The 17179-nt window shown below is 56.2% G+C and overlaps 1 protein-coding gene across 1 annotated transcript; it reads right to left on the bottom strand.

Annotated features, from left to right (window-relative positions):
- Positions 1–4346: 4346 nt before the first annotated feature.
- Positions 4347–13946, bottom strand: BSND (barttin CLCNK type accessory subunit beta). The gene is made up of 4 exons (XM_035727422.1): positions 13770–13946; positions 8081–8175; positions 5927–6196; positions 4347–5061 (listed from the first exon to the last, which is right to left on the bottom strand). Exons 1-4 carry the CDS (start codon positions 13944–13946, stop codon positions 4647–4649), a joined length of 957 nt encoding a protein of 318 aa, XP_035583315.1. The 3' UTR covers positions 4347–4646.
- Positions 13947–17179: the final 3233 nt, after the last annotated feature.

Raw genomic sequence — 17179 nt, 5'->3', positions numbered from 1 at the left:
GACTTCTGTGTGAATCCTAGCTCTGCCCCAGGGGATGCCGGCCTCTCAGCGCCGGAGGGAGAATTCAGTTCAGAGAGCTAATATACATGCAGCACCTGACACTTGCAGATGCTCAGTAGCATTGTTTGCTGCCGGGTCGGGCCGACACAAGCCATCCTGTTGCTCCTCCTTGCTCCTGGAACACCACCACTCTCGCTCAACGCGCTGCTCCTTCCTCCCGCTCCTGCTCCTGCAGGAGGTACCTTGAAGGAGGAGCCTTAGCTCCCTGCTGCTCACCGTCAGCTTACTTGCCCCTCACCACCTGGCACACCATAGATGTCTGTGTCCTTTGCAAAGAGCTTTCACATGCATCATTTTACTGGGAATCCACTCAACCTACTGCCACTTTGTAAGCAGGACAGAGTTGATCCGCTTTGTGCAGAGAAGGGAGCGGAGACCCAGAGAGGAAAGGACGGGCATATTGATGTTGTTCAAGCACCCACTATGTGCCAGGAGCGTAATATTCATTAATTCTCCTCCAAAACATCCTCCCCATTGGACAAATGTGGACACTGAGGCTCGGAGAGGGGCAGTGACTTGTCCAAAGTCACACAGCAAGGAACTGACAGAGGCTGAGTGCAAGCCCAGGTCTTTCTGACTCCAGAGTCCAGGATTTGGAACAAACACGTTACAGCATGGGGTTCACAGATCTCTCCCCAGGGCTGCCGTGAGGACCAGTTGGGGTAATAGGCATGAGGGTAACTGAAACAGCGCTTGAGGACTGGAATAGAAGTGAAATCGTGTCCACCTCCACCTAATCACATGGCGAACAGGGACAGAAACCCAGGGAGGTTGCAACGTGCCCAATGTCAGGGCAAGCGCAAGCTCACTGCCCCCAGGGACCACTGTCTTTCTTAGTTAAGTGCAGGGACTATGCCTCCGGGGCCTTTTCCTCCCCAGAGAGTGGAAACTTCCAAAGTCCCCCTGACCTGACCGGAGGGTGAAAAGAGCAGGAATTTCTGCCATGGTACACGGATCTGGAGCCTGGGGCTGAGGGCTGACATCCCAGGGCTTGCCGTGGCCTCAGGCCCGTTCAGCACCACCCCCAGCCCTGGACCTGCAGGAAGACCTGGCCCTCCTCCCAGCTCATCAGCCAATGAGAGGGGCAATCCCAGAGACCCGTGCTCTTAGAGGAGACTGAGAGTTGTCAAGGCCAAGGGAACAGAGCATGGTAGTGGGATTTCATGTGTAACAAACCGGTGAGGCAGATCATGGAGTTTGGGGAGCTCAGAGTGGAATAGAATGAGGGCCCCTCTGCCCCCTTGCTCTTCAAACTTTTAAAAAGCGGCAGACCCTTCCTTTCAAACGAACCCCGCGGCATGATCTCCTCCCCACCCCCACATCCCCCACAGTCACTAGCAAGCCCCAGGGCGGGGGCCCCCAAGCAGCAAGCCCTGAGGGAGAACAGCAGCTCGGCAGCCAGGGGCCAGCCCGGCCCTCGCAGCTCGGCCTTGGTGTCCTGTTGACCACGAACAATTCCACGGAACATCAGCATCAGGCAAGGCCACGCTGTGACCATGTTGGCAAATCACGACCCCCCAGGAGCCACAGCTGAGCGCAGGCAAGCATGAACCCGCACGATGCCCACACCGCCTTCTCCTGGCTGGGCTGTGCTTGCCGCCCCTTTGCCAACGACAGCTTCAGCTTGGGCCTAGGCTTCCCTCCTTCTGGATCACATTGACTAATCACAGACTTAGCCCGGCTTCCCAACAGTATCCAGCATGGTGCAGAGCCCCGCTTCCCCAGACCCTCCCTCACATCCCCTCTCAGGAAGCCCTTTTTCACACCCTCTGAGACACAGTTCCCATGGGGTCCGTCCCCCTCACTGCCATGAGTAATAAACCCAACTATTAACTAGGGATGAGCTCCTAGTGGCCCTCTCCTGCAAGGAATTGGCAGATGGGTTCTGTCAAATACCCCCACCGCCTAACTCTGCCAAAGTCGAAGGCAGGGGGTCGTCACCTCCCTTTTGCCCCAGAGGCAACCAGACTTGCCCAAGTTCACAGCATAGGGTGAATATATCATTTATCATCCAAGTGGGATGACTTCGATAGTGAAAGGGTGCACTAAGAGTCAGTGAGCAAGGACAGTGGGCATGAACCAGGACTGTCCAGGGCAGACCAGGCGTACGGGCTCCCCATCATGCTGCAGGATGTGGGGGGAGCCAGGACTGGCAAAGCCTGAATCTTGCCATCTCTCTCTGCCACTCCAAGCGCCCCCACCCCTGTCTAGTGCCACTCTCTAGGACAGGGTGAGCCTCTCTGCTGGCGGGCTTGCAGCCCGGGGCTCTGGGTTCTCTGGTGAGGTCTGGGGAATGCGCTGCAGTTGTGATTCAGGGGTGCGGGGCCACCCCTGAGCTTCTGTACCACACAGCTGTCCCGCGTGGTCATGCCCCGTGCTTGGCATTCGCTTTCCAGAGAGTGCCCACAGTGCCTGCCAGGCACGATGCCCTATTTAGCGTGCCCGGGGGGGAACGGGTGGTTTCACATAAAAGAATTTGCAGGTGAAAGTGACCCCTTTAAACACTGAAAACTTTATTTTAGCTGTTTGCCCAGACGGCCCTTCTGATGCAGGTCACCTGCACCCCTGCCTTAGTAAGCAGGGTGCAGGAACACGGGACACCTTGCTGTGTCTGCTGTCTCGGGGCCATTAGCGGGACCACGTTACAGCAGAGGGCATGCGCCTGGGGGCACCCCTCACTAAAGAGGCTTTCCTACTGGAGGTAGTAATGACCCAGAATGAAAGAGGAGTGTGTTTCCAGGGGTGTGCACTTCATTTTTTTTTAAATTTTTCTTTTAAGATTTTACTTGTTTATTTTATTGGTGGGGGGGAGGGCAGAGAGAGTCTTGAGCAGACTCTGTGCTGAGTGTGGAGCTTGATGCGGGGCTTGGTCTCACGACCCTGAGACCAGGGCCTGAGCCGAAACCAAGCATTGGAGGCTTAACCAACGGCACCACCCAGGCAGCCAGGGGCGTGCACTTCTGACTCAGCACAGGGGGCAGCCCCTGCCGTCGGCTGAGATCCGCACCCCACACCCAGAGGCCCGGCCTCGATGAAGGCCTCCTCCTCCCAGTGGGCCCGGGTGCAAGTTCTGTGTGCGCAGACCTGGTGGGAGGTGTGCTGCCGCCCCTTTCTCTGAAGCCCCTGCCGTCCACGCTGGGGTGCGCCGGCGCCTTGCACAGATCAGCCCGATCCAAGCATGGCACCGTGGAGCCGCGGTACAGTGCTATCTTCAGGGCCTGCTCAGGCAGCCTGAGCCATCTGTCCCTGCATTCGATGGGCCAGGTGGTTATGTGGTTGTCACTCCGCCGTCTCTGAACGCTACTGTCCATTTCTAACTGCTCTGCTCCCTCCTCGGTTTGCACTCTGCGTTCCATCCCTAACTTACAAGGCACCAAGCTCAGTAGATGGTGAGCTCTTGGAGGGCAAGAACCTTATCAGTTCACGTCTCTCTCCCCCTAAAAGTCCCAGCTTAGTGTGCAGCACACAGTAGTGCTCAGTAAACACCACCCGAATCAAACTGAATCAAGCCAGGAGGCTTCATTTCACCCCCCATCCTCAGCCAATGCAGATGTGTTCTGCAGGGAAGAGGGCCTCTCTGCGGGCTTTCTGCCTGCCTTTGTGACTCGGGTGCATGCCCTTCGGAGGTTTGACTGCCTGAGGGTAAAGAGCCTGGGAGTCTCAGAGTTAGGGGGTGGGGGCATCATCTGCAAAAGGCTCTGGTCAGTTTTGTCAGCCTTCGATGACCACTGATCTGAGCACAGGAGCTACGGAGGTGAGCAGAGCAGAGGTCTAGCCTTGAGCAGGTGGTCACGCTCCAGCAATCAATGTACAAGGCCCGAAGGTGGCATAGAGGAGCCAGAAGGAACTCGTTCCGGGAGGTGGTGACATCAGGCAAAGCTTTCAGAGGAGGAGCATCTGTGTCGGGGTTTGAAGGATGAGCGTGAATTTGCCAGACAGACAAAGAAGCAAAGTGCGTGCTGCTGGAGGGGACAGCCTGGGACGCGCTTAGGGGAGCGGGAGGGAGAGCAGAGGTTGTGGCACGGGGCTGACCAGGGAGAAAGTCGGGAGGGCCGCAGAGGTGAGGCATGGAAGGTTTTGGATCTGGGGTGATGGGAGCCACAGGAGGGATGTGGGCAGGATGGACGTGCTTAGCTCTGAGTGAAGACAGATCCCACCATCCACCTGGGTGTGGGGCAGGGAGGGAACATCGGGGCGGCGGGGGGGGGCAACAAGACTCCATAGGAACGGGAACCCTGAGAGGCCTTCACAGAGGACCAGACGGTAGCACCAAGGATGGTCTTGCTCAGAGGCCCGCTTCGTGGGGAGGCAGAAGAGGCTCTTGAGGGCCCCAGTGGCTGCAGTTCTTCTCAGTGAATCCTATTTTACCTTCAACGCTTCCCCAAAGAAAGTGAACAGTGGGAGAGCCCGGACAGCAAGCACCCCATCCCTAGGCACCGCCTTGAGCACTGCAAGTGGTCTCGGGCCCGCTGTCTGGCATGAACCTCCACATAACCCCATTGCGCAGACAGGGGATACTGAGGCCCTGTGAGGTCGCATGCGGGTTAGCAGTGGTGCAGGGCTAGAACCCAGGGAGCAGATGCATCTCAGGCCTGGGCATCGGGCTCAAAGCCCAGTTCCTTGTCCGGGAGGGGGTCCCCAGGGCTGTCCGGCAGCCCATAGTACAAGTCTTCCTCCTCCCGCTCTGACTGCTCTGAACCTGGGTCTGAAGCCTTCTCTTCCTCCTCTTTCATCCCCCGGGATGGCTGCCAGTAGCTGGACAGGGCAGTGTCCCGCCGCTGGCCCCCCAGAGACGCACCCTCTGCCGTGGGGGTGTCGATCAGGGCAAAGTCGTGGAAGCGGTCCAGCTGGCACTTGCAGGCCCGGGGCTCCCGAGGCGGGCAGTGAGGCTCCTCCCCCTCCGGGGGAGAGGGGTTGGGGCTGCTGCCCTCATCGGAGCCCACGTCCAGGTCATCTTGGAAGGAAGCCAAGGGTGCAGGTCCCTGGGGACAGGCCTGGAGGCTGCAGGAACAAAAGCCCAGAGAGCCAGGGTTGCCCTGAGTCAGACTGCCCAGGTCCAAATTTCAGCCACTAGCTGCAAGGCCCAGTGGTAGGTGAGTTCACCTGTCTGGGCCTCAGTTTCCTCCCCTACAAAGTGGGGGAACATCATTGTACTCACTCCTATGGTTGTCTCCAAGGATTACAGCACATAGCATGTGCCAAGCCCTTTGCACAATGCCTGGCACACAGTAGGTGCTCAAGCAATGGGCATTATGTTATGATCCAAACCAGGTTCTTCCCCTGCCTCTTTGGCCACTCAGGGGTCTCCTGTGGGCCCTCAGCCCCCCCCACAAAAGGTGTCACCTTCTGCTCCCTCGTCCACTTCCCCCATCGGACTGGGAGCTCCTGCAGGGTGGGGGCCATTGAGGTCTGGCAGGGAGTAGGTGCCCAGCATTCTTGGTGGGATGAGTGAATAAATGGATGAATGAGAAACCTAGTTCATAACCAGCCAGGGACAGGGTGGGCGCGAGTGACCTGCCAGACGTCACAGAGCACATCAGCGACAGAGTCCAGATTTGAACTCACTGTCCCAGTTCTCACAACAGCCCTCTGAGGCAGGAGTGATTGTTCCCACACGGGGAAACTGAGGCTCAGGAGGATAAGAACCTTGCCAAGGCTACACAGCAGAGGAGCTGGGATTCGAACCCAGGCCTGGCCAACTAAGGCAGACTCGTGCGTCTGCTCTACCTACTGCCTCTCAGGGCCTCCCCACCCCCGTGCCCTCACTACTCCCAAACGTCCCCACCTGACCCTGAGTGGCCCACAGCCCTGCCTGCTTCACGCCGGAACTGGGTAGCACCCCCGCCCCTGCACTCTGAGCACTCACCCAGGCCTGCTTGGAGTTGGGTTGCTTTCTCCCTCGTCCTCATCTGAGGCCCTGTGGATGACCACCGCAGCCTCCATCCAGCCCTGAGCATCACGGGGGCCACCTTCTCCTCCATCACTGGCGCCCAGCTGTGGCTGTCCCAGGTGGGGGGCCAGCAGTGGGCAAGGGTCCTCGCAGTAGCCCATGACCTTCATCTGGATGTGGCTGAAGTCGGGCAGGCTCTGGTCATAGGCGGCCTCCTCCCACAGCCTGACGTATGGGGGCTGGGGGCTGGGCAGGGCACAGCAGAGAGCAGAGAAAAACAGGCAGGTGAGTCCACCTAGCAGGCATCACAGGAGGAGCCATCGGTGTTGTCCCCCTGCCCCCCACCCTCCTACCCTGGACATCTGGTCTCCCCTGATCTTAAGCCTTTGGGGGATGTAACTGTACCCAGTTCATGCATGGGGAAACTGAGGCCCAACAAAGAGTGGCAGAGCTTAGACTCTCAGACCAGTCACCTCTCCTCTCACTCCACGTCTCCAAAGTTAACCCCAGGAGTCCACTTGTGAAATGCAGGCCAGTTCGCCTTGACTGAGAGTGTGCTGTGTTACAGACGGTGAGCTAAAAGTCCATGCCTACCATCGCATTGATTCTGCACCATAAAGCAGAGTGGTCGTGACCGGGGTTCGGATGAGGACACAGCAGCACTATCCCAGTTATTGAGTGCTCCTTGCCTGCCAGGCTGCGTCAGGCGCCTCATCAGATCCCCACGGTAACTGGGAGACTTGGGCTGGCTTGCCCTGCGTGCCTCAGACACCAGGTGGCAGTGCTGGGGCTCCAGCCGTCCCCTTCTCTTTGCTCTCTATAGCCCCTCCGGGAAGTGAGGTGCAGGGACTAGACCCCTTGCCCAAGATCACACAGGAGGAGCCCGGAGCTTAGCTCCGTGCAGTCCTATGCCCACCCAGGGGCTAGCCACCTCATTTCCCTGGGGACATGTGGTCACTCTGTATGCCAGGAACAGAAAATATCATCACTGCCTCCTTCCCCAAGCAAAGTAGAGAATTCCAGAACCCTGGCCACAGACCCTGGACCTGCAGCCCGGCCTTCTGAGCAGAGTCACAGCCTCCAGGCGTGGAGAGGGCAGCTGGTCCCACTCCCTTCCAGGGCTAGAGTGCTCGCCGCTGTGTCCTGGTGAGCCAGGCCTGGCACCGCCAGGGAGGCAGGTCTGGTCTGGTCCGTCATTGACTCCCTGTGAGGTTTGAGGCCCATGATTATACTTTTTTTGTTGGTTTGCTTGTTTGTTTTAGAGAGAGAGAAAGACAGAGATGGGGAGGGGCAGAGGGAGAGGGAGAGGGGGAGAGAGAATCCCAAGCAGGCTCCAAGCCCAGTGCGGAGCCGGATGTGGGGCTGGATCTCACGACCCTGAGACCGTGACCTGAGCCGAAATCAAGAGTCAGACGCTTAACTGACTGAGCCACCCAGGTGCCCTGTGATTGTACTTCTTGAGCCTCAGTTTCCTCCTCGGTGTAAAGGGCCTGACACCCCCCACTTCACAGGGCTCCTATGAGGACTGAAGGAAGTAATGAGGCAAACTGCCCGCTTGGATCTCAGGCTGATAGGAAGCACGTCTTACTAACGGTGACACTGTTCTTAGTGCTTTGCTTATATTAACTCCCTCAGCCCCCCCGAAGCCCTAGGAGAAAGGTGTGATCGGTGCCCCTATTTTATAGGTGGGGCAAGAGAGGTGAGTTGCATTCCCCAAATCCCACAGCCTGTAAGTGGAGAGCCGCAGGGCTGTGCTTGGCCATCAACATGCCCCTTGTTCGCCATGGGAGCCGTCACAGCTGTTTGGGATCTGGGGCCACACCGGTTTTTGATTTTGGTCTGCCACGGTTTTTGATTTTGGTCTGCCACGAACTCACTCTAAGACAGGACAAAGTCCCTCATCTTTAAAATGGGGATAATAATGCCTACCTCGTAGAACTGAGAGTTCAAAACAATCCTGATTTCCAATAGCATGCTCTCATTAAGTGAGGAGGCAAGGCAGAGAGCTGGAGCCAGCGGAGGAGACCACCCCCACCCCTCCCACCCGACTCCATCACCCTCTGCTGGAAGAGGAGATGGCCTGAGGGGCTCCCCCGGCTCCACCCCCGCCCTGGAGAGCCTGGCCCCTACCTCTTCATCTCAGCAGCAAGCCCATTCTCCAGCAGGCCCAGCGCCTTTGGGGCTAGGATGCCTTGGAAGTCAGAGTCAGCAGGTATGAAGGTGATCTGCAGGGCAAAGGAAAGAAGGCTTCTTTGTGGCTCCCACACCCATCCTGACCCAGAGGGCCTCCCTTTCTGACAACAGAGGGATCTGCTCAGGGCCCAGCACCAGTGGGTGGATGCACCTCTGGGCTCTTGTTCCCACCTGGCTCTTCATTCACCCAAAAGACATTTATTGAGCACCAGCTGTGTGCCAGGCAGTCTTCCAGGCACTGGGGGCAGCAATGAGCAAACAAAACAAACATCCCTGCCCCCGAGGAGGTGGTATCTTGTCATTTCCCAGGGTCCTGGTCCAGTGCCCAGAATGTGCCTGGCACGGAATAGGGGCTTCATCCATATCTGGTGAGCGAGTGTCAGGCTGTGGTGGGGGACAGGGAAGTGAACGGCTGAAATTGCACCCACCAGTCCCTGTACTAGAACTTTCAGGGATCAGGGGGTCTCTGCAGGTGCAGCACATGGGGTGGGGACCTGGTGGCAGAGGGAAGGCAGGTCATAAAGGAGGCCGTGGGATGAGACAGAAGGAGTGCTGCTCTTGGGGTCCAGGAGACTAGGGAAGATTCCTTCATTGGGCAGGTCATCTCTCCTCTCGGGGCCTCTGTGTGCCTCTCTGTAAAAGGGGCTAGCCTCAAAGAGAGATTTGCGGCATTGTTCGTAACAGCCAAAAAGTGGAAACAACCCAAGTGTCCAACAACAGCTGAAGAGTTAAACAAAATGTGGCACATACATGCAATGGACCATTATTTGGCCTTAGAAAGGAGGGCAGCTCTGACACATGCCACAACATGAATGAGCCTTGAAGAAATAAGCTAATAACAAAAAGAAATATTCTGTAGGAGTCCACTTACATGAGGTACCCACAATAGTCAAATTCATAGAGAGTAGAACGGTGGTTGCCACAGACTGGAGGGAGGGGGGTGGGTAGTTATTCTTTAGTGGGTATAAAATTTCAGTTTGGCAAGATGGAAAGACTTCTGGAGATCAGTTGCACAACAGGGTGCATTTAATTAACACTACTGAACTGTAGGGGCACCCCGCTGGCTCAGCTGGTGGAGCATGTGACTCCTGATCTGGGAGTTGTGGGTTCGAGCCTCACATTAGGTGTAGAGATTACTAAAAAATAAATAAATAAATATATATATATATATTTAAAAGAACAGTACTGAACTGTACACTTAAAAATGATAAGACGGTAAATTTTATGTTATGGGTATTTTACCACAATTTTTTTAAATGAGGCCAGCGATACCTGTCTCCTGGGGTTGTTGTGAGGATCCCAGGAGATACTGTATAAGGAAGCCCCCAGCACAATGCTGGGCACATAGTAGCTGCTCAGTAAACCATAGTTCGATGCTACGGAAGATGAAGTTATCTGACCTCTCTAAGTCTTGCTCTCCTCAACTGAAAATTTGTTCAACAAATATGTGACAAGACCCCACTGTGTTATACCAGGGTCAAAAATAGCAGCCCCTTTTATCTCTTCCTACAGAGCATGGTGAGTAAAAGACACTTGTCTGCACCAGAAAAGCTCCATCCTGCTGGGAGGAAGGGAATGATGGATGGAGGGGCTCTTAGAACTCCTATGAGGAGTAAGCCTCTCTCAAATGTCTAGAAATAAGGCAGGGATCTTGGTATCTTCCACACCCACCAAGGATACCCTGCACTTGCCAGCTGGCTCTGTACTTCTTAGAAGCTGCCCCTTCCTCTGCCTCATTACCTCATGGCCCAGTCACCACCTTCTCCCCTTTCTCCTCCTCACCATCATCATCATTATCACTATGCCCACAACCACCACCACCACCATCACTGTTATCACCATTACTACAACCATCACCATCACCACCGCCACCATCATCATCTCCATCAACATCATCATCCTATCATTACCATCACCATCACCATCATCAGCTCCATCAACATCATCATCCTATCATTACCATCACTATCACCATCATCATCTCCACCAACATTATCATCATATCATCATCATTATCACCATCATCACCACCACCACCACCATCATCTCCATCAACATTATCATCATATCATCATTATCACCATCATCACCATCACCACTACCATCACCATTATCACCATTACTACAACCATCACCATCACCACTGCCACCATCATCATCTCCATCAACATCATCATCCTATCATTACCATCACTATCACCATCATCATCTCCATCAACATTATCATCGTATCATCATCACCATCATCACCATCACCACCATCACCACTATCATCATCACTATTACCATCATCATCACCAAATACATCATCGGCATTATCACTGCACTGAAAAGCCTGAGGGAGAAGGAAAGGCTGGAGCATGTTAGAACACAAGTCCTTTTAAGAGAGGGGGACAGAGTTGAAACTGGTGAGGGGATACCAGACTATGAAGACCCTGAACATCAGACTAAGGAGTTCAGTCTTTACCCAGAAGCAGTGGGAGCCATGGAGGAGTTCTCAGGAGGAGAGTACCCAGACAGATTTGTGTGTAGTCAGAGCACCGAACAGTCCCCAAAGGGAGGGAACAGAGGGAGTGAGGGATACCCATGGAGAAGACAGATCCATCAACCACCAATCAGGGGCCTGGTACTGGATTCCAGTGGAGTAGGCAGGAGAGGGGTCTAGGGGAACTGTGGGTAGAAACAGAAGCCAGACAGGGAGAGGCCCTGCTCTCTCTGCCAACCCTTCCCTTCTCCCAGCAACCCTGCCCCATCTCAGCCAATGGACACAGCATCCCTGCCTGGCTCATCTTCCAGCTTTGCCCCAATTCCTCCTCCTCTCTCATGCCTGAGGTCCAGCTGATCACCACATCTGACCAAGTCTACTTCAGAAATTCAATGAGACAAGCTCAGCAGAAGCTCAGTCCTATATCCAGCCACAGCAGGGACTGAACATATGATGAATGAGCAATGTCTTCTTGGTTCCTGCAGCCTTGGGTTCAAATGCTGCCTTGGTCCAGGGCCCCATCATCTCTCACCTGGCCCCGTGAAGGAGCCTCCCCCTCTGGCCTGGTTGCCCCCAAACCTTCCTCTTCTCAGATGTCAGCCTGATAACTCTCCTGAACTGCAAAGCTAATCATGTCCTTCTCTTGTCTCATCAACTGAAGGGTAAGGTCCACATTCTTTAGCACAGCATCCCAGGCCCTGCGGAGCTGAGCCCGCTCTGCCTCCCCCTTCCTTCCAGCCCCCACGTGCAGCAGCCGTGTCGGCCCACTCTCCTTGCTTTTACCTCCTTCTTTTGATCGTGCTGTTCCTTCTTCTTAGAAAGGCTTTCCCCATCTTCTCTGCTTGGCGAACTTCTACTTAGCCTACAAAGGCCAGCTCATCTTCTCCGCGAAGGCTACTCCCTCCCCATCAGGCAGAACACTGTCTCCCCAACAAGATTCCCAGTCCCTCAAAGACAGGGACAGCTCAATTCATGTTATTCTTCTATCTTAACTGGCTGATTCCATTCCCTTATAGTTATATTTCTTTCAATCCAGAAAATTCCCATTTGGGGGACACTGGGGGGGAGGATGGGCACCAGCACCTGTTGAGGGCCAGGCACTGAGACAATGTGGGAGACAGGGCTCCTCGCTCCAGCACACCTCACGGGTCCACAACATGCTTTCCCTCCTTGCTTGCATCTCTGAGACACACACCCACACAGACCCACACCAGTGCTCACACCCCAGCACACACATACGGAGACCTGCCCAACGCCACAAACACCAGCCCTGAGGACAGTGTGTGTGACACCGGCCCCCCACAGACGAGACCCCACTGGTTCCCCACACCGGGGCCCGTGCAAGGCTCCGCCAAGGTCAGCGAAGAGGGGCAGAGGGAGGAGGGATTTAAAGCTGGGCCTGGGACACGAAAGCGAGCGCTGTTTCTCCCCTGCCTTGCTGCCCCCCCAGCACCTGAACACGTGAATCTATCAACAGTTACTCATTAATACCCAGTAGGACTCCCTCTCCCTCTCTCCCTCACCCGCCACTGCCACCGGGTCCCTCTGCACCCCCCGCCCCCTCCAGAGCCACCTCTGGTAAGGGGGGAGAGGACAAGAAGTCGCGGCCCTCCACAGCCCTGCTGTCCCCTTGCCGGGCCCCAGGATCCTGCCTCCTCACCGGGAGGGTGACAACAGAGGTGGCGACGCAGGTGGCTTGGGCCCCGGGGGCCTCTTCTCGCCATGACCCGCGCTCAGGACATTGCACAGACAGAGGCTAGTTGACTGTAAACCGCTCGGGAAATGGCTACAAACCAGTCCAGACTGCCCCGGCACCGAACGCCCTGACAGCCCAGGGCTGGCCCATGGAGGGGGCAGGGCTGGGGAGGGCCGGGCCCAGGCCCCCAGGAGCTTCCTCCCTCCTCTCCGGAACCCCTGAGCCCAGCCGCCCAGGTGGGAGGTAGGAGGGGGCTGCAGGTCACGGGGGCTGCCCGGGCTCTGGAGCCCTACATCCCTACACGTCAGGACCCGCAGGGCCCTTCGATGCACCCACTCTCCCACCCCTCTTCCTGACACACACTTCGTACAAATGAGGAAACAGTCTCAGAGAGGGAAGGCACTTGACCGAAGTCTTCCGGGCAGTTAGAGACAGAGCCCAAGTTCTCTCCTTGTCTCCCTGGGTCTGACCAGCTGTGTGACCTTGGAAAAGTCACTCATCCTCTCTGGGCCATGAAGGATTACAACACCTGACATGGTGCAGGCATTGTTGGGAGGACCGGTAACAGTGAGACTGGAAGCCCTTCTCCTAAATACAGCACCCTACCGTTTACAAAACACATCTTCTCTGATCTTCATAGTAACTCGGGGGGGCTGGGAGAAATAGGAGCTTGGGGCCCATTTTACGGATGAAAGAAACCAAGGTTCAAAAAGACAAAGGTCACAGAGTTTGAGACAGAGCTGGAACTAGAACTCAGGCTCCCAAACCAGTGCTCTTCTCATCACTAAGTCACTCAGAAGGCTAGGAATACATTAAACAGAAGAACGGAGCACCGCCCCACCTATGCGGGCAAGGTGACGGCTGACCCTCCTCGGAACTCTCAGCAGCTCTGGGACACAGGGAAAGCCCTCCGAGGGGGAGGCTTGTGCTTTAAGTCACATGAAGCTGAGCTGCAACCCCAACTCTGACACTTAGGAGCTGTGGGACCTCACCTTTCTGAGCCTAGTGTTTCTCCACTGTGAAATGAACTACAGATGGTACCAGAAAGTTCTGGGTGAGGATGAACTACATACTCCGTGAAAGCAGGAGTGCCTGGCAGGCAGCAAACACTCCTTAGCTGTGGTTTCAAGCACATGATTGTGTGTCGGGCTTCCCTGCGTCTCCCTCATGGTCAGGGCTCCAGACCCAGGGGGCTTCTGATCAGTCCTTATGATGAGGGAGAGATGGATGGAGGGACGGAGGGAGGGAGGCCTGGAGGGACGGAGGGAGGGATGGAGGGAGAGATGGAGGGACGGAGGGAGGGAGGGATGCTCATGAGGGCAAAGGTAAGAAAAGAGAGTAGAAGAGGGGAGGATGGAAAGACCAGTGAAAGATGGGGGATTAGACCCAGGACAGGACCCTCCTGGGCCCGGGCCTGCAGCCCACCCGAGGCCGCCACCACCTACCTTGGGGTAGCACTGGCACATGCTCCAGATGACGCCCCCGATCACCATGACGCAGCCCATGGCGTAAAAGGTGCCGTAGACCTGGGGCCGGTCGTGGCTCATGAGGAACGTGCCGAGGGCCAGCAGGAAGAGCCCCAGCACAATGAAGCCGATGCGGAAGGTCTTCTCGTCGGCCATGGCTGCCTGGCCGGGCCTGGGGGTGAGGGTGGCTGGCGAACCCGTGTGGACGCCTGCACACGCTCACACAGAGAAGGATGAGGCTCAGGGATCGCTGCAGATCGGGGCTTCCAGTTGAAGGCAGGCGCTCCCTCCAGGGTCAGCGGCAGTTGGGGGCACCATTCACCAGGCTGGAGGAGCTACGCTTCGGTGGCCCTGTGCCACACACCCCCACCTTCGCTCCCTCTCACCTTCCCTCTGGGCCCAGCCGGAGCGTGCGTGCGTGCGTGTGTGTGTGTGTGTGTGTGTGTGTGTGAATCTGAATGAGGGAAAACATGAGGGAGGGAGGGAGGGGGGAGGTTTCAGGGGCTGGGCCCCAGCCAAGGCTTTGACATCACCTCATTTGCCTGTGTGGGGCCGAGCTGGGTTGGACAGGTGGCCCCGTGCCATCCGACCAGGGAAGCAGGGTACAATGCCACAGCCAAAAGACATTAGAATGCCGCTGGAAGGTTCCAGGATCCCATGGGCCAGCGTTTGAGGATCCTGAAGCACTCTGGACTCTTCAAGGTCGTGGGCCCATGTGGGATTAAGGAGTAATAGCTCCTATTTATTGGACAGTGGCTGCAGGCATGACACTGTTGTCCATGTGGTACAGGTATGAACTCAACGAAGGGAACCCCGTGAGGCAACTACTACTATCTCCACTTTACAGAGGAGGATGGGGCGGGGTAAAGTGCCCAAGGTCATATAGGTGGAAATGGCAGAGCCCCTGGAAGTGGAACCCAGAGACCGTGCGCCTAGCACCATGTGATACTGCCTCACTGTGGATCAAGATTAAAAGTGCGGGCCCTGGTGGCCAGGGCGTGGGTTCTGGCTCCTCTGCCGAGGGGCAGCATACTCTTAATGAAATTCCCTCTCTGTGCCTCAGTTTTCCTCCCCTGTACAATGGGGATAATAACCGCACCTCCCAGGACCAGAGCTGTCTCCAGGCCTGGCCTCCCTGGGTTCCTCTTTCCGTTCTCATACTCTGTGCTCCCCCAGACCAGCTCCCAATGAGCTGCCCCCTAGAAAGTCTGTGTGTGTTGATGCCCCTGTGGGGTGTGAATGACTGACAGGGAGTCCTCAGCCTCCTAACCTCGGAAGATGCCTTCACCCTAAGAATGGCATTCTAAGGTTGGAGTTTCAGTCCTGAGGACGGGCTGATGGGAAAAATCAGATTCCTTTACAGGATTATGGGAAAATGAAGGCCATGGGGCTCTCTAAAGGAAGATGGTAACTTTATAGTTTTTACAGGGTTAAATTGTCACCGTGGGATCGGGCGTCCAGACTTAGTAGGTTTTGGGGGGTTTCTGTTTGTCGGCACTACCTTCTACCTCCTCCCCAGCATGAGCTGTGCTTGTCCCAGGCACCACAACTACGTTCACACCCTCTGCCTGGTGTTCCTGCCCACAGACACTTTCTCCAGCGGCGGTTTCTCCTTCACCAGCCGTCAGATCCAGCCGGGCTGCACTCTACAGTTTGCGGGGGAGGGGGGTGGGGTCCCCTGTAACAGCTCAGGAGACCCTCACAGTGAGAAGTTGCTAAGGGGTCAGGAAGGGCTGGGAGTCACCCGGTCACATCCAGGTTTGATTCCCCAGGTGAATTTGGGCTGGTGGCTCCACTCTGGGCTTGAGACTTGTCACCTCTGCCTTGAAAGTGGTATTAGGCCACATCCTAGGTACTGTGCTGGGAAGTGACCTAATGGAGGAACAGGTGCCTTGTGATCTGATTATCAACATGGCTGGACCCTCCAGGGCAACACGATTATCATCATCTTATGGAGGCTCGGGGAAAGGAAGCGAGAGGTGCCCCGCCCAGAAAAGGAGACCGAGGCCCACAGGGGCCTCAGCCCGCGCTGCGGGGTCCTCGCGCAGCGGTGGAGAGCGAGTGGAATGTGCGCGGTCCCAGTCCAGCGGGAGCCTCTCGCGCCCCCTGGTGGCCGTCGTAGCACGCGCTCTGCAGAGCACTCGCACGCCGGTTCAATCAGGCGTCTCTGCCCCTGTCCGCGCGTGTCGTGCCCATTTCACAGGAGAAGAAACGGAGCCTGGGAAGTGGCAGGGACTGGCCAGTACCTCCCCAAACCGAGTCGGTGGCTAAACGAGGACCAAGACCCATGCAGCCCCAGCCCCGATGCAGATAGATTTGGTCCTTAGCCCTTCCAGAGAGGCCTCCCAGTCACCCGAGCATTTTCCTCCGCGTCCCACCTTTTATTTCCTCTGCACGACCCAGCCTCGGTTCCCCCTTTTCTCTCCTCTTAAAAAAAGGGGAGTGACAGAGCGTAAGAAGCTCTGGGACAAGTAGGTGCTCCGTAGAATGGGTCTAATGTAACCTCCTCCACAAAGCCGCGGTGACGGTGACAGGGGAACGTGTGTGTCCAGCTCTCCGTGCTCCCAGCGGCTCCCCTCCCGCCTGCCTGGGCCTTTCCCTCCCAGCCAGGCGGGCGTCAGTGGCAGGAGCGGGTCAGGGGTCTCGTTTTCCAGCAGAGGGCGCGCTAACCGCTCTTTTCTTCCTATGGGATAGATTCAGGATCCACCCAAGAACCTCAGAGGCAGAGAGGGGAAAGATCACACCCATTTCACAGATGCAGAAACTGAGGCTCGTGGAGGCAAAGTGAGCTACCCAAGGTCGCAAAACCTGTAATTAGCAGAGCCGGGAATTCAAACCAGGTCCCCAATCAGTCTCTTGCTGAGCACCTACTACATGCCGGACACCCTGAAGTGTGAGGCACTCTGATAAATACAGGGTTTCAGAGAGTGATGGCACTTGGTCCCACTTTCTGGGGCACTGTAAGGTTCTGAGACGTGGGTGAGGTCCAACACATGCACAGAGCAGAGAGAGGGAGAGACTGGGGGGGGATGGGAGGAAGGACAGATTCATAGAAGGGACCCAGATCCCTCTCAAGGGATCCTTGAGAGGTCATTTGGAGTTCTGTCAGGGCAGAAAAAAAATTCAGTGATCAGCAAGTGCAAAGGCCCAAGGGTAAGTAATGGCTGGAGCTAAAACTCTAAATGCCATGCACACCTTCGCCCCTACGCTGCCCTACCCTGCATACTCCTCCCCTACCTCCTCAGACCTGCCCCTCCCATGTCACCTCCATCCTTCCAGCATTATTCAGGCCATCACCTGGATATCCTGGCCAGTGTCCTTACCTCCTCTTCACACCATATCCTGTTGGCTCTACCTCTGAACCTCTAATCCAATACTTCTCACCCCCA

This window comes from Zalophus californianus, chromosome 4 (genome assembly GCF_009762305.2).
Source record: "Zalophus californianus isolate mZalCal1 chromosome 4, mZalCal1.pri.v2, whole genome shotgun sequence".
NCBI classification, from domain to species: domain Eukaryota; kingdom Metazoa; phylum Chordata; class Mammalia; order Carnivora; family Otariidae; genus Zalophus; species Zalophus californianus.
This window is presented reverse-complemented; position numbering and strand designations above follow the sequence as displayed.

Excerpts from the sequence above, each read along its gene's own strand:
- BSND (XM_035727422.1), bottom strand. The coding sequence starts at position 13,946 with ATGGCCGACGAGAAGACCTTCCGCATCGGCTTCATTGTGCTGGGGCTC. Across the intron at positions 8,176-13,769 it reads TGTGCCAGTGCTACCCCAAG|ATCACCTTCATACCTGCTGA; the intron begins GTAGGTGGTGGC and ends TTTGCCCTGCAG. Across the intron at positions 6,197-8,080 it reads CTTGCTGCTGAGATGAAGAG|CCCCCAGCCCCCATACGTCA; the intron begins GTAGGGGCCAGG and ends TGCCCTGCCCAG.